General features: G+C 40.4%; 1 protein-coding gene across 4 annotated transcripts in view; it reads right to left on the bottom strand.

Annotated features, from left to right (window-relative positions):
* CRY1 (cryptochrome circadian regulator 1) overlaps positions 1-25049 on the bottom strand; it is a 93207-nt gene extending 68158 nt beyond the window's left edge. For 2 of the 4 annotated variants that reach the window (XR_005719909.1, XM_040234787.1), the window contains exon 1: positions 24263-25049. Coding sequence is in view for 3 of the 4 variants with exons in the window: in XM_040234787.1 (XP_040090721.1) it covers positions 24263-24420 (158 nt within the window). In the remaining variant the exon portion in view is untranslated. The remainder of the gene's footprint in view (positions 1-24262) is intronic. The other 2 variants (XM_040234786.1, XM_040234788.1) reach the window with 2 other exon arrangements.
* Between the last annotated feature and the right edge of the window lie 803 nt (positions 25050-25852).

Genomic DNA, 25852 nt, shown 5'->3' with positions numbered 1-25852 from the left:
CTCTTGCCACCTCTTCTTAATATCTTCTGCTTCTGTTAGGTCCATACTATTTCTGTCCTTGATTGAGCCCATCTTTGCATGAAATGTTACCTCAGTATCTCTAAATTTTCTTGAAGAGATCTCTAGTCTTTCCCAGTTTATTGTTTTCCTCTATTTCTTTGCATTGACCACTGAGGAAGGCTTTCTTATCTCTCCATGCTATTCTTTGGAACTCTGCATTCAGATACTTATATCTTTCCTTTTCTCCTTTGCTTTTCACTTCTCTTCTTTTCACAGCTATTTGTAAGGCCTCCTCAGACAGCCAGTTTGCTTTTTTGGATTTCTTTTCCTTGGGGACGGTCTTGATCCCTGTCTCCTGTACAATGTCATGAACCTCCGTCCACAGTTCATCAGGCACTCTGTCTATCAGATCTAGTCCCTTCAATCTATTTCTCAGTTCCACTGTATAGTCATAAGGCATGTGATTTAGGTCATACCTGAATGGTCTAGTGGTTTTCCCCACTTTCTTCAATTTAAGTCTGAATTTGGCAATAAGGAGTTCATGGTCTGAGCCACAGTCAACTCCTGGTCTTGTTTTTGCTCACTGTATAGAGATTCTCCATCTTTAGCTGCAAACAATATAATCAATCTGATTTCGGTGTTAACCATCTGGTGATGTCCATGTGTAGAATCTTCTTTTGTGTTATTGGAAGAAGGTGTTTGCTATGACCAGGGCATTCTCTTGGCAGAACTCTATTAGCCTTTGCCCTGCTTCATTCTGTACTCCAAGGCCAAATTTGCCTGTTACTCCAGGTGTTTCTTGACTTCCTACTTTTTCATTCCAGTCCCCTATAATGAAAAGGGCATCTTTCTGGGGTATTAGTTCTAGAAGGTCTTGTAGGTCTTCATAGAACCGTTCTACTTCAGCTTCTTCACCATTACTGGTCGGGGTATAGACTTGGATTACTGTGATATTGAATGGTTTGCCTTGGAAATGAACAAATATCATTCTGTCATTTTTCAGACTGCATCCAAGTACTGCATTTCAACCTCTTTTTTTGACTATGATGGATACTCCATTTCTTCTAAGGGATTCCTGCCCACAGTGGTAGATATAATGGTCATTTGAGTTAAATTCACCCATTCCAGTCCATCTTAGTTCGCTGATTCCTAGAATGTCAGTGGTTACTCTTGCCATCTCCTGTTGGACCACTTTAATTTGCCTTGATTCACGGACCTAACATTCCAGTTCCTATGAAATACTGCTCTTTACAGCATCAGACCTTGCTTCTCTAACTAGTCCCATCCACAACTGGGTGTTGTTTTTGCTTTGGCTCCATCCCTTCATTCTTTCTGGAGTTATTAGGTGCTGAGAGAGGGCATCAGAGGGCAGACAGACTGAAACCACAATCACAGACAACTAGCCAATCTGATCACACGGACCACAGCCTTGTCTAACTCAATGAAAGTAAGTCATGCCATGTGGGGCCACCCAAGACGGACGGATCATGGTGGAGAGGTCTGACAGAATGTGGTCCACTGGAGAAGGGAATGGCAAACCACTTCAGTATTCTTGCCTTGAGAACCCCATGAACAGTATGAAAATGCAAAAAGATAGGACACTGAAAGATGAACTCCCCAGTTCGGTAGGTGCCCAGTATGCTACTGGAGATTAGTGGAGAAATAACTCCAGAAAGTTCTACTTTAGGCTTTGAAAAATTAAGTATATTTTATCCTTTTCAAAATAAAATCTTAAAAGTCATAGAATATATTTGTGGTATTTGATTAAATTTAATCACCTATATGAACATATTCTTAGAAACTCAGAAATAATTTTTCTTAACTGGTTTACTCTGATAAAAAGCTACTAATGAAAAATATAAGCAAAAAGCATACTCAGTGGAGAAATACTAAAAGATTCCCTTTAAAAAGTGGGTTAAGACAAGAAAAGCTATTACTCTCTGGCCACTTCTATACAATACTTCTTAGAGATCCTAGTTAGTGCAGTCAGACAAACAAACACCAATCAGCTAATCAAATAAATACCAAATAAACAGAAGGTAGATAGATGGATTGTAAGGAAGAAACAAAATTACCCTTATTCTGATGATATGATGTATACTTAGAAAATTTGACACTCTGTAGGTAAATAAGAAGTAAACATTAATGGATATAAATCATCTCTGCTGCTGCTGCTAAGTCACGTCAGTCATGTTCGACTCTGTGCGACCCCGCAGACGGCAGCCCACCAGGCTCCCCCGTCCCTGGGATTCTCCAGGTAAGAACACTGGAGTGGGTTGCCATTTCTTTCTCCAGTGCATGAAAGTGAAAAGTGAAAGTGAAGTCGCTCAGTTGTCTCCCACTCAGCGACCCCATGGACTGAAGCCTACCAGGCTCCTCCATCCATGGGATTTTCCAGGCAAGAGTACTGGAGTGGGTTGCCATTGCCTTCTCCCAAATCATTTCTATATTCTCCTAACAAATAAATCATTTTATTTTTTAAAGTAATAAAGTTTGTATTAAATTAAAGTTGGATACTATATCCAACAGCATTAGAAAACATGAAGATTCTAGGAATAAATGTAACAAAAGTACAAAAGATTTTAATGGAGAAAAATGTCTTTCAATAAAATTTTAGCTATAAACAAAGTAAATGAATAAATATACTATAGAATGAAGTGAAAGATGCAATGGGGCAAAGACATCAATTCCTCCTAATTCATATATAGAGTTAATACACTACAATTCAAATAAAAATTCCAAAAGGTGTTTCTGAGAATTGAGAAGAGGATGACTGGAGAAGGGTCAACAATTAGTATGTTCTGCTTTTTTCTAAAGAGCCTTAGCATTTTTTGACAGTTCAAACTGTAAGAATATTTAACTTTGAGAAAGATAAACATAGCAAGGAAAAAATATGAATGAAAATGTGCCAAAATGTAAGCAACTGTTGATTTTGGATGAAGGGATTCAGAGGGTCTCACCTTGACTCTTAAAAAAAATAATTTTCCATTCTTTCCAATCTTTCTTTAATGAATTCCACTCTTCACTCCCTTCAAACTGCTTCTTTTTGCCTGGGGAGAAACAAATACCCCTGGGGAAAGAGGTAAGTAACTTTGTTTAAAGAATCAAACAACCATGGCAGACTTTAAATGCTGAAAACAGTTTGAGGGCCCCAAATAGATTCACAATTCAAAACCTGACAGTATGCCCCCATGAGAAAAGGTATTTCCTAATCTAGATAGAAAAGACCCCAGTATATTTTAACACCAGTTAACACACAGCAGAACTCAGCTCTAAAGCAAAAGGTTTAGTCTAATGGAGCTGTCCTTTAAGCAAAACACACACACACACACACACACACACACACCAATGCCACTAAGTAAAGAGAAGTAGATTAAATGGAATGTTTCAGCTCCAAGTATAGTTTCCAGGGAAAAACTGAAAAGGTCTCAAATAAATAGGGAAGGAGTTAGAACACACATGTACTTCAACAAAACAGAAGGCTTCAGAACAGCTCCCAGAGTCTACATGCTGAAACTACAAGACTCATGGAAAAAAAAAAAAAAAAAAAGACCAAAATAGATGGAGAGATATACTGTGTTTATAGACTGAAAGACTCAATACTGTTAAGAAGTCAATTCTTTCCAAATTGAGCTATAGACCCAGTGCATTTTCAATCAAAATCTCAGCAGGATTTTTTTGTAAAAACTGACCAATTAATTGTAAAATTTATAACACAAAGGATAAAGAATAGACAAAAAAATTTTTTTTAAAAGAACAAATTTGGAGAAATCACACTATGTGATTTCAGGATAGTATGGTTTTCAGTGAAAGGACAGATACATACATCAATGGAACAGAAGACAGAGACCAAAGATAAATTCATTTATATATGAATACACATACACTCACTGATTTTTGACAAAGGTGTAAAAACAACTCAATGGAGAAAGGACAGTCTTAGCAACAAATGGCACTGGAACCAATTGAGATCCATATGCAACAAAATAAACTTTGATACACAGCACTACCTTACACAAAAATTAACTAAAAACAAATCAAAGACCTAAATATAAAATGTAGAACTATGAAAGTTTTAAAAGAAAACACATTAGAAATCCTTGCACCTTTGGATTAGGCAAAGACAATACATATGGCATGGCATTAAAACCATAACCCATATAAGAAAAAATTAACAAACAGAATTTTACTTAAAAATTTTAAACTGTTCTTTGAAAGGCACTGTTAAAAGAATGAAAAGGTAATCTACTGATGGGAAGAAAATATTTGCAAATCATTTATCTTACATCTCACAACTTGGATCCAGAATATGTAAAGAACTCTTTAAACTCAACAATAAAAAATAACCCAATTAAAAAAACCCAAAAGATTAGAACATACAGTTCACTAAAGATTATATGGATATGAGAAATAAGTACATAAAAATGCAAACTGAAATCACAATGAAATGCCATTACATCTTATCATAATGGGAAGGGGGGGAGCCTGATAATGCCAAATGGTGACAAGGATAAGGAGCAACTTGAATGCTCATGCATAGCTAGTGGAAATGCAAAATGGTACAATTTGCATTTACAAATGGTATAAAAACAATTTGGCAGTTTTTAATAAAGGTAAAATAAACAGTGACCATAAGACCCAGCAATCTCACCCCAAGATACGTGCTCAAGCAAAATGAAAACCATGTTCACACAAAAAAGCCTGTGTGTGAATGTTTATATTGGTTATGCTGGAGGTCCCCAAGACAATGCCCAGATTCAGTGATTCACTTGAAGAACTCACAGGACTCAGCATATAATTACTTATACTTAGGATTAAGATTTAATGCAGAGAAAGGAAACAAAGCAAAACCAGCAAAGGAAAAAGGCACATGGGGTAAAATTGGAAACCTGATGAAAACTTCCAGGAGTCCTCTCCCAGCAGGATGCATGCACTTAATCCTTCCATCAGTGAATTTATGACAGTGTATGTGAAGTACTATCTACCAGTGAAACTTCCCTGACATAGGAGTACAAGGTTTTATTGGGGCCTGGTCATACAGTCACAGTAGCTTATAGCATGTGCCAAAATTCCATACTTCTTTAAGGAAGGAAGGTATTTAGCATACAGTTTAGGCACATAAATCACCCTCTTCAGTTAGAGAATGGTGGGAACACTCTCAAAATCCTAGTTCCAGACAACAGCTAAGAGCCAACCTTGCAAACAGGCTTCCTAGCAACAGCAATCTTAAGCCTGTTATGTTAACTCTTTGCTACATAGTGGCTTTATTTGTAACTGCCAGAGTTGGAAACAATCCAAATAGTCAATTAACTGGGGAACGGATAAACAAACTGTAGTACATTTATACAATGGAATATTACTCAGCAATGAAAAGAAATGAATTAATGCTACCTACAACAACATGGATAAGTATCAAATGCATGTTTGATATTAAGTAAAAGAAGCCAAGGGGGTTCCCAAGTGGCTGAGTGGTAAAGAATCCGCCTGCCAATGAAGGAGACTTAGGAGATGTGGGTTTAATCCCTGGGTCGGGAAGACCCCCTGGAGGAGGAAATGGCAATCCACTCCAGTAATTCTTGCCTGGAAAATCCCATGGACAGAGGAGCCTGGTAGGTTACGGTCTATGGGGTTGCAAAGAGTTGGACATGACGGAATGACTGAACACATACACACACACAAAAGAAGTCAAATTCAAAAGGCAACATGCTATGGCATTCTGGAAAACACAAAATAGATCAGTGGTTGCTAAAGGGCTAAGACTGGGGGGGAGTTTGAATACAAAGGGATAGCATGATGGAATTTTTCAGGAATGATGGAACCATCCTGGTTCTTGATTTTGGTGATGGTTGTAATGTTCTGTGCATTAAAACTCAAAGATGTATAAAAGTGATTTTACCAACTTTTTTGGGTAAAAGTGATTTTTACTACATTTTAAATGTTTATAAAAGTAAAATATAGTTCCCCACATTAAACATGAATAAAATCAAAAGAAGAAACATGACAATGTTAATGTAAATAACACAAAAATAATTCCAGAGCAGGCAAAAAACTACAAAACCCAGCATATTAATATAAAAACAGAACACAAGCAACAAGAAAAATCTGCCAGAAAGATCTGCATCTTCAGATGGACTTAAAAAGAATATCAAGTTAATTTATCAACTGCTTGGAGACAAAATGATAGAATAGAAAAATGAGATAAAAAGACTGAAGAGCTATGCAAGAAAAATAAAAGCTAAGATCCAATCACCAATCTCTTTGTATCTGAATTCAAGTTATTACTGGGTATTGTTCATCTCTCTTTGTTGCTGTTAAAAATAGGATTTTTTTTACTATGATACTTTCTACCTGACTCTCTATATGTAGCAGAGGCTCAGCAAGGTAAGGCCATGGGTCAATCCAGCTGCCTGCTTTGTAAATAAAGTTTTTTGGAACACAGACATGTTCATTTTATTTACATATTTTCTATGGCAGCTTTCATGCAACAGGAGGAAATTTGGGTAGCTATAACAGAAGTTTTAAGATCTAAAATATTTATCATCTGGCCCTGATACAAAAAGTTAGCCAATCTCTAATAGGTAAGAAAGCTATTTGTAATTTTGTGAGGTAAAATACATATCACATAATTTTACCCATTTTAAAGTGTATAATTTAGTGGCATTTAGTTCAATTCATAATGTTACATAATCATTATCTTTCTTCTAGTTTCAAAGCGTTTTCGTCACCCCAAAGGGAACACTGTACCCAGTAAGCAATCACTCTCCATTTCTCCCTTCCCCAATCCCTGGCTACCACTCATTTGCTTTCCTATGGATTTATCTATTTTGAATATTGCACACGAATGAAATAATTTAATGTATGATCTTTTGTGTCTGACTTCTTTCATTTAGCATAATGTTTTAGACATTCATCCAGGACGTAGTTCCTTTTTATCCACTGAATAACATTCAATTGTATGGATATACTACATTTTGTTTACTCATCATCAGTTGATAGGCATTCTGGTGACTGTGCACTGAGCTGCTATGAACATTCACAAAAAATTTTTTGTTTCAATACCTGCTTTCAATTCTCCTGGTAGTCTAAGAGTGAAACTGCTTGGTCACATGGTATGACTCATAACACAGCCATGAGAAATTCTGTTTATGACTTTCTATGGAACTATCAAACAATTTTTACAGTGACCATACCATTTTACACTTCCAACTAACAATGTTTGAGGGTTCAGATTTCTTCACATCCTCACTCATACTTATTTTCCTTTAAAGGAAGTTTTACAATAACTATCCTAGTGGGTGTAAAGTAGATTCACACTGTGGTTCTGCTTTGCATTCCCTAATGACTAACACTGTTAGTCACTCAGTCGTGTTTTTGCGACTCCAAGGATTGTAGCCTGCCAGGCTCCTCTGACCATTGAATTCTCCAGGCAAGAATACTGAAGTGAGTTGCCTTTCCCTTCACCAGGGAATCTTCCTGACCCAGGGATCAAACCCAGGTTTCCGTCATTGCACATAGATTCTTTGCTGTCTGAGCCACCAGAGAGCAAACTGACAACATCAGCTGGATCATAAAAAAAGCAAGAGAATTCCAGAAAAACATCTACTTCTGCTTCACTGACTACGCTAAAGCCTTCACTATGTGGATCACAACAAATTATGGAAAATTCTTAAAGAGATGGGAATACCAGACCACCTTACCTGACTCCTGAGAAACCTGTATGCAGGTCAAGAAGCAATAGTTAGAACTGGAAATAGAAAGTAGACTGGTTCCAAATTGGGAAAGGAGTACATCAAGACTGTATATTGTCACCCTGCTTATTAAATTTCTATGCAGAGTACATCATGTGAAATGCTGGGCTGGATGAATCACGAACTGGAATCAAGACTGCCAGGAGAAATATCAACAACCTCAGATATGCAGATGATACCACCCTTACGGCAGAAAGCAAAGAGGAACTAAAGAGCCTCTTGATGAAGGTGAAAGAGGAGAGTGAAAAAGCTGGCTTAAACTATTTACAATAGCTAGGACTTGGAAGCAACCTAGATGTCCATTGGCAGATGAATGAATAGGCAAGTTGTGGTGTATATACACAACGGAATATTACTCAGCTATAAAAAAAAAGAATGCATTTGAGTCAGTTCTAATGAGATGGATGAAACTGGAGCCTATTATATATAGTGAAGTAAGCCAGAAAAAGAAACACCAATACTGTATATTAACACATATATATCCCTGGTAGCTCAGACGGTAAAGTGTCTGCCTACAATGCAGGAGACCTGGATTCAATCCCTGGGTCGGGAAGATCCCCTGGAGAAGGAAATGGCAACCCACTACAGTATTCTTGCCTGGAAAATCCCATGGAGGGAGGAGCCTGGTGGGCTACAGTCCATGGGGTTGCAAAGAGTCGGACACGACTGAGTGACTTCACTTTCACTTTCATGGAATTTAGAAAGACAGTAATGACGACCCTATATGCAAGGGAACAAAAGAGATAGAGATGTAAAGAACAGACTTTTGGACTATGTGGGAGAAGGAGAGGATGGGACAATATGAAAGAACAGCAGTGAAACACGTATATTACCATAAGTAAAATAGATGACCAGTGCAAATCCAATACATGAAGCAGGGCACGCAAAGCTGGTGCTCTGGGACAACCCAGAGGGATGGGGTGGGGAGGGAGGTGGGAGGGGGATTCAGAATGGTGCAACTCATGTACACACAGGGCTGATTCACATCAATGTGTGGCAAAAACCACCACAATATTGTAAAGTAATTTGTCTCCAATTAAAATAAATAAATCAATTTTTAAAAAACTGGCTTAAAACTCAACATTCAAAAAACTAAGATCATAGCATCCAGTCTATCACTGCATGGCAAACAGATGGGGAAACTCTGGGAGACAGTGAAGGACAGGGAAGCCTGGCATGCTGCAGTCCAGGGAGTTGCAAAGAGTCAGACATGACTTAGTGACTGAAAGACAGAGAAGCAAAAATGTTAATACCCTGGAAGTCAACTGGAGGCTTTAGAGCATAGGAATGACCTAATCTGATTAAGGTTTTTTAAAACTACTACTCTGGCTTACACTCGGAAAGACTGAGAAAAAAGGTATAAAGATGGAAGTAAAGAAGTTAGGAGGTTACTGCAGTAATCCTGCAAGAAATATTGGTGACCTGGAGAGTATGATGGCAGTGGAAGTGTGAAATTTGAATGAATATGGGGTTTTGAAGGAAAAGCCATAATAATTTCACAAAGACTAGAAACAGGGTTGTGAGTGGGAAAAAACTAATGAAGGTAAGATGGTTCCTAGGTTTCTGATGAAGGTAAGATGGTTCCTAGGCAGCAATGAGGTGAATGTTGCCATATGTGACACAGAGAAACCATGGAAGGTTGGAGAGAGGGAGGCAAAATTAAGTTTAAGATGCTTATTTGAAATCTGAGTAAAACTACTGGATACCTAGGTCTGTAATTCAAGATAGAGGTCAGGTTAGGACATGCATGAAGTATGCGACTAGGTTAAATTACCTAAGGAGCAAATGTAGATAAAGAAGAGAGAGAGAATTGAGACCTAGAATTTCACTCCACATCAAAAGCTGTCAAAATAATGTATATTTATGCTATTTTTTATACTTGTCTTTTTCAAAGACAATGATATCAGATAAGAGGGCTTTTATTTTTTAGTACCTCCCTCTTCATATTAGGATAATCTTAGCACATAAGAGAGACAACCCTGGTAGAGGGGAGGAGGGATTAGGATAGAGGTGGTAAAGGAGGATATGTGGGAGGGAGGAGGAAGGGAAATACTGGTTTGAGAGAGGAGGAGTTCCAGATATTTCAGAATATTTCTACAGAAGTCCTATGTAACATCCTATATTCTAATTATTTGTCCTTGAGTGGTGTGAAAGTTTCTTTATGGGCAAAAATTATGACCCTCATCTTTGTGCCCTGCCAAGTGCCTGGCAAACAACAATCTTTTAATGAACATTACTGAAGGGCTATAAAGGAGTGACTTACTCATAGTCAGTCCAACTGCTACTTAATAGGAAAGGAGGGACTAGTATCTAGGTTTTAGGACAGCCAGATGCTCTAAACTCACTTCAGTCTGTCATTCAAAGGACTACACATTCAGACAGTCCACTACTCATCCTATCTATATATTTTATTTTCTCTTTATCATCCTCTCTGGACTCTAAGTCTGATGATTTCATTGCCTTGACTGTAAATCTAATTATCTACCCAAAGTTCACTTTGCCTCAACCTGTCTAGAACCTGGGCATCCAGCTTGTCTTCAGTTCAGTCGTTCAGTCATGTCCGACTCTTTGCGACCCCATGAATCACAGCATGCCAGGCCTCCCTCTCCATCACCAACTCCCGGAGTTCACTCAAACTCACATCCATCGAGTCAGTGATGCCATCCAGCCATCTCATCCTCGGTCGTCCCCTTCTCCTCCTGCCCCAATCCCTCCCAGCATCAGAGTCTTTTCCAATGAGTCAACTCTTCGCATGAGGTGGCCAAAGTACTGGAGTTTCAGCTTTAGCATCAGTCCTTCCAAAGAACACCCAGGACTGACCTCCTTTAGAATGGACTGGTTGGATCTCCTTGCAGTCCAAGGGACTCTCAAGAGTCTTCTCCAACACCACAACCCAAAAGCATCAATTCTTCGGTGCTCAGCTTTCTTCAAAGTCCAACTCTCACATCCACACATGACTACTGGAAAAACCATAGCCTTGACTAGACGGACCTTTGTTGGCAAAGTAATGTCTCTGCTTTTCAATATGCTATCTAGGTTGGTCATAACTTTCCTTCCAAGGAGTAAGCGTCTTTTAATTTCATGGCTGCAATCACCATCTGCAGTGATTTTGGAGCCCTCAAAAATAAAATCTGACACTGTTTCCACTGTTTCCCCATCTATTTGCCATGAAGTGATGGGACCAGATGCCATGATCTTAGTTTTCTGAATGTTGAGCTTTCAGCTTGTCTTACTTCTCCCATAAAACCTCTCTCCACCAGTCCCTCAAATACCACCATCCTCCCATACCCCAGCCAGACACACACATACACTTTCTGTAACATCCTACACAGTCTGATATCTGTCCTTACAACTACATTAAAGCTGCTTTCTCAAGTTTACCAAAGGTCTTTGTAACAGTTAAAGTATAATTTGCAAAATGGTCAAATCGTGACTCTCATTATTCAGTCACTCAGTTGTGTCCGACTCTGCAACCCCATGGACTGTAGCACGCCAGGCTTCCCTCTCCTTCACCATCTCCCAGAGCTTGCTCAAACTCATGACCCTCCCTTGAGTCAGTGATGCCATCCAACCATCTCATCCTCGTCGTTCCCTTCTCCTCCTGCCCTCAATCTTTCCCGCATCAGGATCTTTTCTAATCAGTCAGCTCTTTGCATCAGGTAGACAAAGTACTGGACCTTCAGCTGCAGCATCAGATCTTCCAATGAATATCCAGGATTTATTTCCGTTAGGATTGACTGGTTTAATCTCCTTGCAGCAGACTCTCATACAGACATGAAATGAATATGAGAAAGGTTTTATTTAACTCATTAATAAATGAAGCAACCAGTAAGATGTTAAATCTGGTTCAGATGAGAATCTGACTCTAAGAGCTTTATATTGTCCAGTCTATGAAATTCATTTGCATGGCATGAACAGGAATAACCGCACTGGTACAGGTCAGTTCAGTTCAGTCGCTCAGTCGTGTCCGACTCTGCAACCCCATGAATCGCAGCACGCCAGGCCTCCCTGTCCATCACCAACTCCTGGAGTTCACTCACACTCACGTCCATCGAGTCAGTGATGCAATCTAGCCATCTCATCCTCTGTCGTCCCCTTCTCCTCCTGCCCCCAATCCCTCCCAGCATCAGAGTCTTTTCCAGTGAGTCAACTCTTCGCATGAGGTGGCCAAAGTACTGGAGCTTCAGCTTTAGCATCATTCCTTCCAAAGAAATCCCAGGGTTGATCTCCTTCAGAATGGACTGGTTGGATCTCCTTGCAGTCCAAGGGACTCTCAAGAGTCTTCTCCAACACCACAGTTCAAACGCATCAATTCTTTGGCGCTCAGCCTTCTTCACAGTCCAACTCTTACATCCATACATGACCACAGGAAAAACCGTAGCCTTGAGTAGACGGACATTAGTTGGCAAAGTAATGTCTCTGCTTTTCAATATACTATCTAGGTTGGTCATAACTTTTCTTCCAAGGAGTAAGCGTCTTTTAATTTCATGGCTGCAGTCACCATCTGCAGTGATTTTGGAGCCCAAAAAATAAAGTCTGACACTGTTTCTACTGTTTCCCCATCTATTTCCCATGAACTGATGGGACCGGATGCCATGATCTTTGTTTTCTGAATGTTGAGCTTTAAGCAAACTTTTTCACTCTCCTTTTTCGTTTTCAGCAAGAGGCTTTTTAGCTCCTCTTCACCTTCTGCCATATGGGAGGTGTCATCTGCGTATCTGAGGTTATTGATATTTCTCCCGGCAATCTTGATTCCAGCTTGTGTTGCTTCCAGTCCAGCGTTTCTCATGATGTACTCTGCACAGAAGTTCAAAAAGCAGGGTGACAATGTACAGCCTTGATATATTCCTTTTCCTATTTGAAACCAGTCTGTTGTTCCATGTCCAGTTCTAACTGTTGCTTCCTGACCTACATACAGATTTCTCAAGAGGCAGGTTAGGTGGTCTGGTATTCCCATCTCTTTTAGAATTTTCCATAGTTTATTGTGATCCACACAGTCAAAGGCTTTGGCATAGTCAATAAAGCAGAAACAGATGTTTTTCTGGAACTCTCTTGCTTTTCCGATGATCCAGCAGATGTTGGCAATTTGATCTCTGGTTCCTCTGCCTTTTCTAAAACCAGCTTGAACATCAGGGAGTTCACGGTTCACGTATTGCTGAACTCTGGCTTGGAGAATTTTGAGCATTTGTGAGATGAGCGCAATGTGCGGTAGTTTGAGCATTCTTTGGCATTGCCTTTCTTTGGAATTGGAATGAAAACTGACCTTTTCCACTGCTGAGTTTTCCAAACTTGCTGGCATATTGAGTGTAGCACTTTCACAGCATCATCTTTCAGGATCTGAAATAGCTCAACTGGAATTCCATCTCCTCCACTAGCTTTGTTTGTAGTGGTGCTTTCTAAGGCCCACTTGACTTCACATTCCAAGATGTCTGGCTCTAGATTAGTGATCACATCATCATGATTATCTGGGTCGTGAAGATCTTTTTTGTACAGTTCTTCATGTATTCTTGCCACCTCTTAATATCTTCTGCTTCTGTTAGATCCAGACCATTTCTGTCCTTTATCAAGCCCATCTTTGCATGAAATGTTCCCTTGGTATCTCTAATTTTCTTGAAGAGATCTCTAGTCTTTCCCATTCTGTTGTTTTTCCTCTATTTCTTTGCACTGATCGCTGAGGAAGGCTTTCTTATCTCTTCTTGCTATTCTTTGGAACTCTGCATTCAGATGCTTATATCTTTCCTTTTCTCCTTTGCTTTTCGCCTCTCTTCTTTTCACAGCTATTTGTAAGGCCTCCCCAGACAGCCAGTTTGCTTTTTTGCATTTCTTTTCCATGGGGATGGTCTTGATCCCTGTCTCCTGTACAATGTCACGAACCTCATTCCATAGTTCATCAGGCACTCTATCTATCAGATCTAGACCCTTAAATCTATTTCTCACTTCCACTGTATAATCATAAGGGATTTGATTTAGGTCATACCTGAATGGTCTAGCACTTTTCCCTACTTTCTTCAATTTAAGTCTGAATTTGGTAATAAGGAGTTCATGATCTGAGCCACAGTCAGCTCCTGGTCTTGTTTTTGTTGACTGTATAGAGCTTCTCCATCTCTGCCTGCAAAGAATATAATCAATCTGATTTCGGTGTTGACCATCTGGTGATGTCCATGTGTAGAGTCTTCTCTTGTGTTGTTGGAAGAGGGTGTTTGCTATGACCAGTGCATTTTCTTGGCAAAACTCTATTAGTCTTTGCCCTGCTTCATTCCGCATTCCAAGGCCAAATTTGCCTCTTACTCCAGGTGTTTCTTGACTTCCTACTTTTGCATTCCAGTCCCCTATAATGAAAAGGACATCTTTTTTGGGTGCTAGTTCTAAAAGATCTTGTAGGTCTTCATAAAACCATTCAACTTCAGTTTCTTCAGCGTTACTGGTTGGGGCATAGACTTGGATAACTGTGATACTGAATGGTTTGCCTTGGAGACGAACAGAGATCATTCTGTCGTTAAGGCATGTTTGATCCATTATTGGTTTTCTACAACTTAACTTTTGCCCCCTTTTGCAGAGTTGTATAACAGTCTAGTCAACCAAGGACAAAAATACATATCGCTAAATCAAAGTAATATAATTCTTAGAGGGCCCTCTAGGTCCTAGAGAGTCCAATGCCCATTCAGATACACAGTATTTAGGGCATTCAGATACACAGTAATTTCTTCTGCCCATTATCAAGCCTTTGACAAATTTTTCTTGCATAACTGTCAAAACTCATTCTAACCTTCCTTCTTTAGCACAATGAAGGAAAATTCTTACCACCTTTGGTTTCCATGATACATCATTCTCCTGACTCCTCTGATTTTCTTCAGTCTCACCAGTTCCTATTCATCTTACATACAGTATTCTTCAAGGTACTGATGGGTCTGATTCCATCCAGTATCATCAGTTATGCTTAACCTATTAATTGTATAGGAATTATTCCCATGACCACAGCTCTAACGTCTATGATCCCCAAACTTGAACTTCTATTTCCTCCATTTCCCATGCTGGTATCTTAGCAGCACATCAAATTCATCACGAGCTTAGGTGATACATATTTAGATATATCATCTAAATATGATATATGCCTGTGTTCTCTAACTTAATTAATGTCTAATTGTCAAAGAGGCATATAACATGAGAAGCTTATATTCTACTCTCTCCCTCACACTCCACTATGAATACTGCCTTTTACACACAGTCACCTAAACTATCTATTGCACCTCTACAATTACTCTTTTGCAACCTTCCCCTTCCTTACAGCCCTTTCCCTAATTCAAGTCTGTATTATCTTTCAAGTGAACTGCTGATAAAGCTTCCACACTGTTACTGGGTCTCTTTCCTCCATCATTCACTCAGATGCCAAAGTTATATTTCCCTAAACAGAGTCAAAGTTTTTCTGACTTGGTCCTACTTTCTGATCCGAGTTTTCAAACTCAGTTTTGTTGTAGGGCATCCACCTACTTCCTACTTATTCTTCTTCAGCTCAGTCAAGCTGAGGCATACAAGTTCAGCTCAGATATCAGGTTCACAATGACTGATTCAGAATTGGCCCAGAGCCACTGAAGTGCCACAGACTTTTGCTGCTACTTCTGGGACAGAAACAAATGCTTTTTTACTCTATATCTGCTATTGTTATTGCTATATTTTACTACCAGAGGACAGACTGCCTCAAAAGCCAATGTAGAATAAGTAAAAGTTTGGAGATGCTGAGACTTCAGCCCTTCTAAGCCCTAGCATCAAACCATGTCTGAAGCCAATTTCCCTTGGATCATTCAATTATACTTGGCAATAAACCCTCTTTCTGCTTAAGCCCATCTAAGTAAGGCAACCGTCTAAACCACTGAACCAAAAGAATACTAAATAACACCTATCTTTTTATGCACCCATATGATTCAGTTACATTAACCTCCTCACCAGTATCAAAATATCGAACCTTCCCTTATGTTATTTCCTCAGTCTGGAATTCCCTTCTCTCTTTCCTCTGTTTAATAAGATCCATCTCCAACTTCAATGCCTCAGCGAAGCAATCCCTAGAGGCTGGGAAAAGAAGCAGAAGACCAGATTACACAGAGATTTTAAACCATGCTATGGCTTTTTCAACCTTTGTGTGTGCTTAGTCGCTTAGTCGTGTCTGACTCTTTGCAACCCCATGGACTGTAACCCACCAGGCTCCTCCGTTCTTGAGATTCTCCAGGAAAGAATAGTGAAGTGAGTTGCCATGCCCTTCTCCAGGGAATCTTTCCAACCCAGGGATGAAACCCAGGTCTCCCGCATTGTAGGCAGATTCTTTATCAGCTGAGCTACCAGGGAAGCCCCATTTGAACTTTTATGTAAGGGTAAATAAATGTCATCGAAGGTAGTAAAGGACATGATCTTATTAGCAATTTTAAAAGTTTACTCTGGTTGTTGTGTAAAGGAGGAATCAGAGAAGAGCAAACAATAGCTTATAAACTATGAAAAATCTATGCAAAAAGACAGTAGGATAGACTAAAGTGGCAATGGAGACAGAAAAATGTTATTTCTGTGATTATTTCTGAATATATCCCTCCTACGTTGCAAACACCCTGAGGACAAAGAATTTATCTGTTGACTACCATTTTATCGAGATAAATTAGCAAAGTGATTGGCATACAGTGAAAGTGAAAGTCACTCAGTCGTGTCTGACTCTTTGTAACCCCATGGACTATACAGTCCACAGAATTCTCCAGGCCAGAATACTGGAGTGGGTAGCCATTCCCTTCTCCAGGAGATCTTCCCAATACAGGGATTGAACCCAGGTTTCCTGCATTGCAGGCAGATTCTTTACCAGCTGAGCCAGAGAAGCACAAGAATACTGGAGTGGGTAGCCTATCCCTTCTCTACCAGATTTTCCCAACCCAGGAATCGAACCGGGGTCTTCTGCATTGCGGGCAGGTTCTTTACGAACTGAGCTACCAGGGAAGCCTGGCACACAGTAGAAGCACACGTTTATTTGTTGAATAAATTAATACACAATTAACAACCTAATATGTAAACTGTATGAGCAACTAGGCAAATGGCAATGTTATTTACGAAGATAAGAAACACAAGAAAAATCAGTTTGGGGTTTTTGTTTGTTTTTGAGAAAGAGGTAAGGGAAAAGATGAACTTGGTTTTGACCAAACTGAGTTTAGGGTAATAAACCCTCCATAAGATTCAAATATGGAGGGAGTATTATAGTGGACACATATCTGGGGATCAGGTGAGAGATCTGGGCTGAGGATACTAATTTGTAAATTCTGAGCATATAGATAGTAACCAACTTTATGAAGAGAGAAGATTACCTCAAAATGATGAAAAGAGGGTAGAGACTACAGATTTAAGGAGCACTTAAGGGTTTCCCTGGTAGCTCAGAGGTTAAAGCGTCTGCCTGGAACACAGGAGACCCGGGTTCGATCCCTGGGTTGGGAAGATCCCCTGGAGAAGGAAATGACAACCCACTCCAGTACTCTTGCCTGGAGAATCCCATGGAGGGAGGAGCCTGGTGGGCTACAGTCCATGGGGTCGCAAAGAGTCGGACACCACTGAGCGAATTCACTTCTAAGGGTTGAAAAGAGAGAAACAGAAGTAAAGGAAGGTCACTAACAACTCTGGCAGAAAAACAAACACAGGAGAGTCCTCTAACCAAAGCAGAAGGAAGAACAGCATGGTATGGTCAAATGTGTCAAAAATTTAAAAGTCCAGGAATGAAAAGTTTTAAAGTATCCTTTGAATGAAAACAGTTTTGGTGGAGAAGATGGGGGTGAAACCAAGTTTAGAGTGGGTTCAAGGTTGAGCAAGAGATAAAGATATGGAGTCAGCCAGTATTAGACCCATGTTTGTGTTAAGACATTCTTGTTCAGGAAGTGTGGCTATAAAGGAATTGAGAAATAAAGCTTCAGGAGAGGAATGTCAAGGGTAGGTTTTGTTCCTGTTTTTTTGTTGTTGTTATTTCTTTGTCTCTTTGTAGAATTTTGTTTTAAGCATGTTTAAATGTTGTTTGGAAGCAACTTAAAAAGAGGACAGGGTTAAATAAAAGGTGAAACAATAATCAAAAATGAGCTTCATGATGTATACATATATCATATCATATTGTATATCTTAAACATATACAGTTTCAAATTTGTCAGTTATACTGAGTTGGCCAAAAAGTTCATTCAGGTGCTTCTGCATGTCAATAATATGGCTAAAAAAATAAGAGTGAAGTTTATAAAATAGAGTACAGATAAAGAAATTGGGATTTTTAAGGCATTTACTTTTACACAATTTTTAAAGGTTACACTCCATTTACAATCATTACAAAATACTGGCTATTTTCTCCATGTTGTACAATACATCCTCGCAGTGTACCTTGCAATCAATAGTTGTTACCTCCTCCTCTCCCTTCCTACTAGTGAACACTACTTTGTTATCTATATCTGTGATTCTGTTTATTTTTTGTTATATTCACTACTCTGTTGTATTTTTTAGATTCCATATATAACTGGTATCATACAGCATTTCTTTCTCTGTCTGACATTTCATTTACCCTCCAAGTCTATCTATGTTATTGCAAACACCAAATTTTCTGAATTTTTAATGGCTGAATATTATTTAATTTTGTGTGTGTGTATATACACACCACATCTTCTTTATCCATTTTTATCTATTCAGATGCTGATGAACACTTAGGTTGCTTCCATATTTTGGCAACTGTAAACAATGTTGCTATGAGCACTAGATTCATGTAATTTTTCAAATGAGAAAATCCTAAAGACACTATCGGAAAACTGCTAGAGCTGATCAATGAATAGGATAAAAGTTGCAGGATACAAAATTTACGCGCAAAAATCTGTTGCGTTTTCATATACTAACAACAAAAGAGCAGAAAGAGAAATTAAGAAAGCAATCAAATTTACTATTGCATCAAAAAGAATACCTAGGAATAAACTGACTTAGGGGGCAAAAGACATGTACCCCAAAAACTATAAGATGCTGATGAAAGAAATCAAAGATGACACCAACAGATGGAAAGATGTACTGTATTCTTGGGTTGAAACAATCAACACTGTCAAAACAACTATATTACCCAAGGCACTCTACAGATTCAGTGCAATTCCTATCAAATTACTAATAGCATTTATCACAGAACTAGAATAAAATTTTTTACATTTGTATGGAAACAAAAAGACCATGAAGTACACCTTTCCATCTGTTTGTGTCATCAAAACTATGTTGAATAAGGGTGGTGAGAGTGGACATACTTGTTTTGTTCCTAATCTTAGAGGAAAAGTAGCTTTTACCATTGAGTATGCTAGAGGGACAGGGAGGCCTGACGTGCTGCAGTCCATAGGGTCGCAAAGAATCAGACACGACTGGGCAACTGAACAACAACAGCAACATGCTAGCTGTGAGTTTGTTATATATGGCCTTTAGTATGCTGAGGTATGTTCCTTCTATGCCCACTTTCTGGGGGATTTTATTATAAATGGATGTTGAATTTTATCAAAAGCCTTTTTCTGCATCTTCTGATATGGTTTTTATTCTTCAATTTGTTGATGGGGTGTATCATACTGATTGATTTGTGGATATTGAAAAATCCATGCATCACTGAATAAATTCCACTTGATCATGGCGTATGACCCTTTTAATGTTTTGTTGGATTCAGTTTAATAATCTTTTGTTGATGATTTTTCCATCTATGTTCATCACTGATATTGGCCTGTAATTGTCTTTTCTTTCTTTTTTATTTTTTCTTTTGTGGTGCCTTTTTCTGATTGGTATTAGGGTGATGGTGGCTTCACAGAATGAGTTTGGAAGTGTTTCTTCCAGATTTTTGGATTTGTTTCAGAAAGATAAGTGTTAACTCTTCTCTGAATGTTGTATAGAATTTGCCTGTGAAGCCATCTGGTCCTGGACTTTTGTTTATCGGGAGTTATTTAATCAACGACTGAATTTCAGTACTTATAACTTGTCTGCTTGTACTTTCTATTTCTTCCTGGTTCAGTCTTGGGAGATTCACACCTTACTAAGAATTTGCTAATTTCTTCTAGGCTGTTCATTTTATTGGCATATAGTTGCTTGCAGTAATCTCTTACAGTCTTTTGTACTTTTGTGGGGTAATGTCTCCTTTTTCATTTCTAACTTTACTGATTTGAGCCCTCTCCCTTTTTTCCTTGATGAGTCTGGTTTGTTGTTACTGTTTAGTCACTCAGTCATGTCCGACTCTTTGCAACCCACGGACTGCACCACACCAGGCTTGCTCAAACTCGTGTCCATTGAGTTGGTGATACCACCAAACCATCTCATCCTCTGTCACTCCCTTCTCCTCTAGCCCCCAATCTTTCCCAGCATCAGGGTCAGCTCTTCACATCATATAGCTAAAGTATTGGAGCTTCAGCTTCAGCATCAGTCCTTCTAATGAACAGTCAGGGTTGATTCTTTTAGGATTGACTGCTTGATCTCCTTGCAGTCCAAGGGATTCTGAAGAGTCTTCTCCAGCACCACAGTTCGAAAGCATCGATTCTTCAGCACTCAGCCTTCTTTATGGTCCAAATCTCACACCTGTACATGACAACTGAAAGACCCATAGTTTTGACTATATGGACCGCTGTCAGCAAAGTGATGTCTCTGCTTTTTAATATACTGTGAATCTGGCTAAATGTTCGTTAATTTTGTTTATCTTTTCAAAGAACTACCTTTTAGCTTCATTGATCTTTTTATTGTTTTCTTGGTCTCTATTTCATTTATTTCTGGTCTTTATGATTTTATTACTTCTGCTAACTTTGGGTTTTGCTTGTTCTTCTTTCAGTTGCCTTAGAAAGTACCCATTTTAAATGAAAATTACAGCAACATCAAAAGGTAATTTTGTTAATTTTCTTATGCAAAATAGATTTTTAAGATTTGTTTTTCTGTTAAATCAAAAAATCTAGGAAATTTTGTTAATTAAAGGAAATGGTACAAAGGAAAGAAGACCAAAACCCACAAGATAGCCTGAATGCCAAGTTAAGGAGTTTGCACCTTATTCTATGGTCAATAAGTAAGGTAGCAAAGTTGTTTAAACATAAAACTATTGACTCCAGGATGTCATTTCATTAACAAACAGTAACTGAGTTACCACTATATGAAAGCACTGAATCTGATGCTGAGAGAAAAGTCTAAAACTCTGTCCCTCCTTTTTATATAGTTGTCAGTGGGAGAAAGTCTGTCTCTATTCATTATTTACATCTTTACCTATCTATTACTCATCAAGGGCAATATTTAGTAGTAAAAAAAAAATCCTTTTTAAAAGGAAAATATGGGATTCCTATCAGTTCAATCCAGTCTCTCAGTCGTGTCTGACTCTTTGCAGCCCCATCGACTGCAGCATGCCAGGCCTCCCTGTCCATCACCAACTCCCAGAGTTTACCCAAACTCGAGTCCATTGAGTCGGTGATGCCATCCAACCATCTCATCCTCTGTCATCCCCTTCTCCTCCCGCCTTCAATCTTTCCCAGCATCAGGGTCTTTTCCAATGAGTCAGTTCTTCATATCAGGTGGCCAAAGTATTGGAGTTTCAACTTCAGCATCAGTCCTTCCAATGAATATTCAGGACTGATTTCCTTTAGTATGGACTGGTTGGATCTCCTTGCTATTCAAGGGATACCTATACTTATCAGTTTTAGTCTTAAAATGCTAAAACTGTAGGCATTTAAGTAGATACTATTTACCTAGGACTTTCAATTTAAGAGCAAACAGCAAATAAGCACTTCCTAGTACCACTCACATTTTAAGCATTTTACATCTTTTAACTAATTTAATTCTCCTAATAATATTATGAAGAGAGACTTATTACTATATTATTGTTAAGATATGAATAGATCAGTATAACATGTATTATCTGTTTCCAGAATCAATGATGACACCAATTCTGCTAATGAAAATGTTTTATATACAGTTGCTGTATTATTCTCATGAGCACACAAATACCCTGTAATTTCTCTCATCTTTAAAAAAAAAAAATCTTCTCTTGAGTTCACCTTCTTCTACACCACTTCTCTGATTCCCCCCCAATGGAAAACTTAAAAGAGCTATCTATGTGAGTTATCCCCACCTACTCTCCTCTCAGCCTCTCTCAAGCCAGTCCAAAAAGGCTTTTGCCCATGACACTACTGAAACCACTTTAGTCAAGATTATGATCTCAAAATGCTAAATATGATTTTTAATTTTCAGTCCTCATCTCACACGACGAGCAACCTGACAAAGGTCAAACATTTTCTTTGAGCCACTCTCCTTCTTTACTTGGCTTCTATGACACCATTATCTTCAGGTTTTCTTATCTTACCAGATGTTCTTTCTCAAACTCCTATGCTACTTCTTCCACAGGTCCACAATTTAAATACATTCAAGTATCCAGGGCTCAGTTCTTTTCTATCTACACAAATTCACATAATGTTTTCATATAGTCTCACAGCTCTACTAGAATGTAGCTTCAACACTTCAGAGATATTTTAGCTATTCTATTTAATGCCCTGCACCTAAAAGTGTCTAGTACATAGTAGATCCATACAATATATTTGGTCAATATATGAATGGATTAATAGTTTTAAATGTTATCTATAAAGTGATGAATCTCTAATTTATACCTCCTGCCAGGATCTCTAATCTTAACTCTAGACATATCTATCTGCTATCTCCACTTGGATGCGTAATAAACATCTCATACTAACCAAGTTCAAAAGAAAACTCAAATCACCCTCTCAATGGCTTCTTCAACTGACCACTTAGCAAAGATCAGTTCCACCCTTCTAGTTTCTCAAATCAACTTTTGAAATTATTCCTAATTCCTTTTCTCTCACACCAGATCTGTCAATAAATACTGTGAATTCTGCCTTCAAAATACACTCAGCACTTGACTTCTTCTCCCTATGTCCACCACAATCACTATGGTCCAAGTCATTATCATATCTCACCTGGATGAATGCAATTGACTCCTCACCTGTCTTATTGCTTCTTGTCCACCTCCACCCCACAATTTGGGCCTGTTCTCAGAACCACAGCCAGAGAAGTTTTTTTAAAAAAAAAAAAAAAAAAAAAAAACACCTTCAGTCAAATCACATCACTTTTCTGCTCATAATCTTAAAATTATTCCTATTTTCGTCTGAGTCAAGGCCCAAATCTTGACAACTGCCTATAAAGCTCTACTCAGTCTGGCCCTATTACATCTCTGACCTCATACACTACTATTCCTCTCACTCTGTTCCAGTCACATTGGCTTCTTCTGCTGTTCCTTCCAAAGGTTAAGCATATTCCACCTCAGGCCCTTTTTCTTAGTTCCTTCTCCCTGGAATGCTTTTCCCTAGATATCTGTAATCTACTTGTTTCATCATCTTGCTCAACTGTCCCTTTCTCTGAGTTTTTCCCTATCACCATATTTTAAACTCCCAATTCCAATCCCACTCCCTTGTACACATAAAAGCTGTATTTCTGCACATCGTTTATCATCACTACATTACTACATACTTTCTGGGACACGTGCTAGAAAAACAAAGAATTTCTATTTGTTTCATTCACTACTGTATCCCTGGTGTTTAAAGCTGTGGCTGGTATACAGTTTAAAGCTGTGGCTGTGAGTGATTTTGAGTGAAATCGCTCAGTCGTGTCGGACTCTTTGCAACCCAGAAGACTATACAGTCCATGGATTTCTCCAGGCCATTATACTGGAGTGGGTAGCCTTTCCCCTTGCCAGGGGATCTTCCCAATCCAGGGATAGAACCCAGGTCTCCCGCTTTGCAGGGGGATTTTTTACCAGCTGAGCCACAAGGGAAGCCCTGGTAGTAACAGTAGGTGATCAATACTCTGTTGAAAGAATGCTTTCATTTCCACCACGGGGCCTAATAATCATCTGGCCTGGCATGTCAGGAAAAGATCATAAAGCTTTTCTCTAAGATTTCTTCCAGTGCTCTAAATCCTGGAAGGATTATACTTTGCCTAGAAAGAAAAACTGTGCTTTGTCTATTCAACCACAAGGAGGAGTTGAGAGGAAAAACTGAGCAAAGAAATGTCCCTTGCTTTTCCTCTGGCAACCTCAAGGTGGAAGAAAACTAGATTTGGAGGGGACTCTACTGAATGAATGATTTTCTCCATACTATGAGTTAACACACAAACGTAAACACTAAAGACCGCAACCCCAAATGCCACAGAGGCCAAGGAAATCAACACACGGGCCATTGAGAACTGGAAGGGTGTTTCTTTAACTCCACCACTAAGAATTCTCCATAAATCCAGGGGAAGAATTCCTACGAGCTCAGAGACACGTAACTCACACCTGAAGGCCAAGGTGTTTCAGGCTGCCGGAACTCTCTCGCCTCAAGGCTATTAAGTCCGTTCTATTTAATACTTAAAGCACCTGCAATAATTAAAACAGTACCGGCAAGGCGGTGCAAGATTTCAGTTCTCAGGTCTGGCTGATGGCATGCAAAGTCTTGATTCATTAAACAGCGAAATCAATTTCCCACAGGATTTTGACTCACCGCCACCTGTTGATCCCCACGTTGGAGGAGCCGGCGAACCAGGGGTCGAGGATGTAGACGCAGCGGATGGTGTCGGCGCCCTGGATGCACTCCTTCAGGGCGGGGTTGTCGTGAAGCCGGAGCCCCTTTCGGAACCAGTGCACGGCGTTCACCCCCATCCCGGGGGCTGGCGGGGGCAGGTGCCGCGGTGCGGCGCCGCCGACCTCCTCCGCGGAGAAATTCAGAGTAGGAGGGTCCGGCTCATAACCGACACCTCCGAACGCAGGAGAATCGCCGCACCCAAGGAGTGAGGAAAGCAGAGGAGGGGAAGGAAAAGATGAGTCCGAGGAGGGGAATGGAGAGGGAGAGGGCGCTGGCGGCGCAGCTGGAAGATGAATGGAGGTTGCCCAGTCAGCGGAGTCCTGGTGTGACGCCCTTTAGGAGCCGGCACCCGCCGCCACCGACTGGAAAAGGCGCATAACTTCGAGGTCCCCGGACCTCCGGTGGCTGACCAAGTTCCACAAGCCCGAGACTCCACCACGGCCCGCGCGGGCGCGGGCAGCCCCAAGAGGTTCTCTGCACGGAAACCTCGCCCACCGAGGCGGCCCCTGAGGAACAGACGGCCCCGCCTGAGGCGAGCCACCGACAGGGATGAGAGAGAATTCAGTCACTGTCGGCCACGCTGCCTCTCGGCCCGGGTAAGAGAAGTGAGGACAGAGCACGCAAGGCGGTGGTCGAGGCCGCTGGACCGCTGCCGGCCGGTGACCCGTCCCGAGGCTGCCCGGGTGACTCCGCCGCCACCGCCGCGTCAGCGGCTTCAGCCCCGCCTTCGGCTCCTCATTGGAGGGCGCACTCCCCACGTGACCACCGGCACCTCACGTTTCTGAAGTGTGTTTACTACAGCGGCTCCGACTGGGGAATCAGCTTGCACTTCAGTCGCTTCTAGGAGGCGGCAGCTGCTCCATGTCAAATCCATCGGTCCTCTCCCAGACGCTAGACACTTTGCCTCTGTCCCTTTTCTCGGCCAACAAATCGCGGTTGCCTGAAAGCGCCCACAGTGAGCCGAGGCCCCATGTGAGGGAAGGCTTAGCCCCGCCCTCGGGGGCTGTGAACGTCCACCATTGGCTGAGACTCGCTGAGACCCGGATGAGCACGGGGATGCGGGGAGCTAGCGAGCTCGCGCTCTGCCCGTGAGGGCGCGCGTGCGCTCTCGCTGCGTTTCGGAGTCAAGGAGGGCGGTGTCGGCGATCCGGAGCGCGCTTGGGGATTCCTCCCCCGGGGTTCGCGGAAGGCGTGGAGACATCGCGGTGTCTTCCAGGAGTCGGAACGGGGATCCGGCGGGGAATGAGTGAGGGCAGGATGGAGTGGAAAGAGCAGAGTAGGAGGCTCCACATCGACCTAGAGCCCAAAACATGTGTTTCCATCCAGCTTTAGGGGAGAACCCAACCCTACTTTGGAGTGTATAGAGCTGGCTCCCTTCTCTTTCTTGTGCCCCTAGCGTTACTGGATCCTTGTATGAGCTCTGGGGAAGAGGATTAATTCGGAGGGTGGTGCCAGGCATCCCTGGAATTCCTTAATACTATCTCTGTGTTGTCAACGTGTCAGCCTTCC

The sequence above is a fragment of the Oryx dammah genome, unplaced genomic scaffold (genome assembly GCF_014754425.2).
Source record: "Oryx dammah isolate SB20612 unplaced genomic scaffold, SCBI_Odam_1.1 HiC_scaffold_29, whole genome shotgun sequence".
Classification (NCBI taxonomy): Eukaryota; Metazoa; Chordata; class Mammalia; order Artiodactyla; family Bovidae; genus Oryx; species Oryx dammah.
Note: the sequence above shows the minus strand (reverse complement) of the source record. Positions and strands in the feature narration are given on the sequence as shown.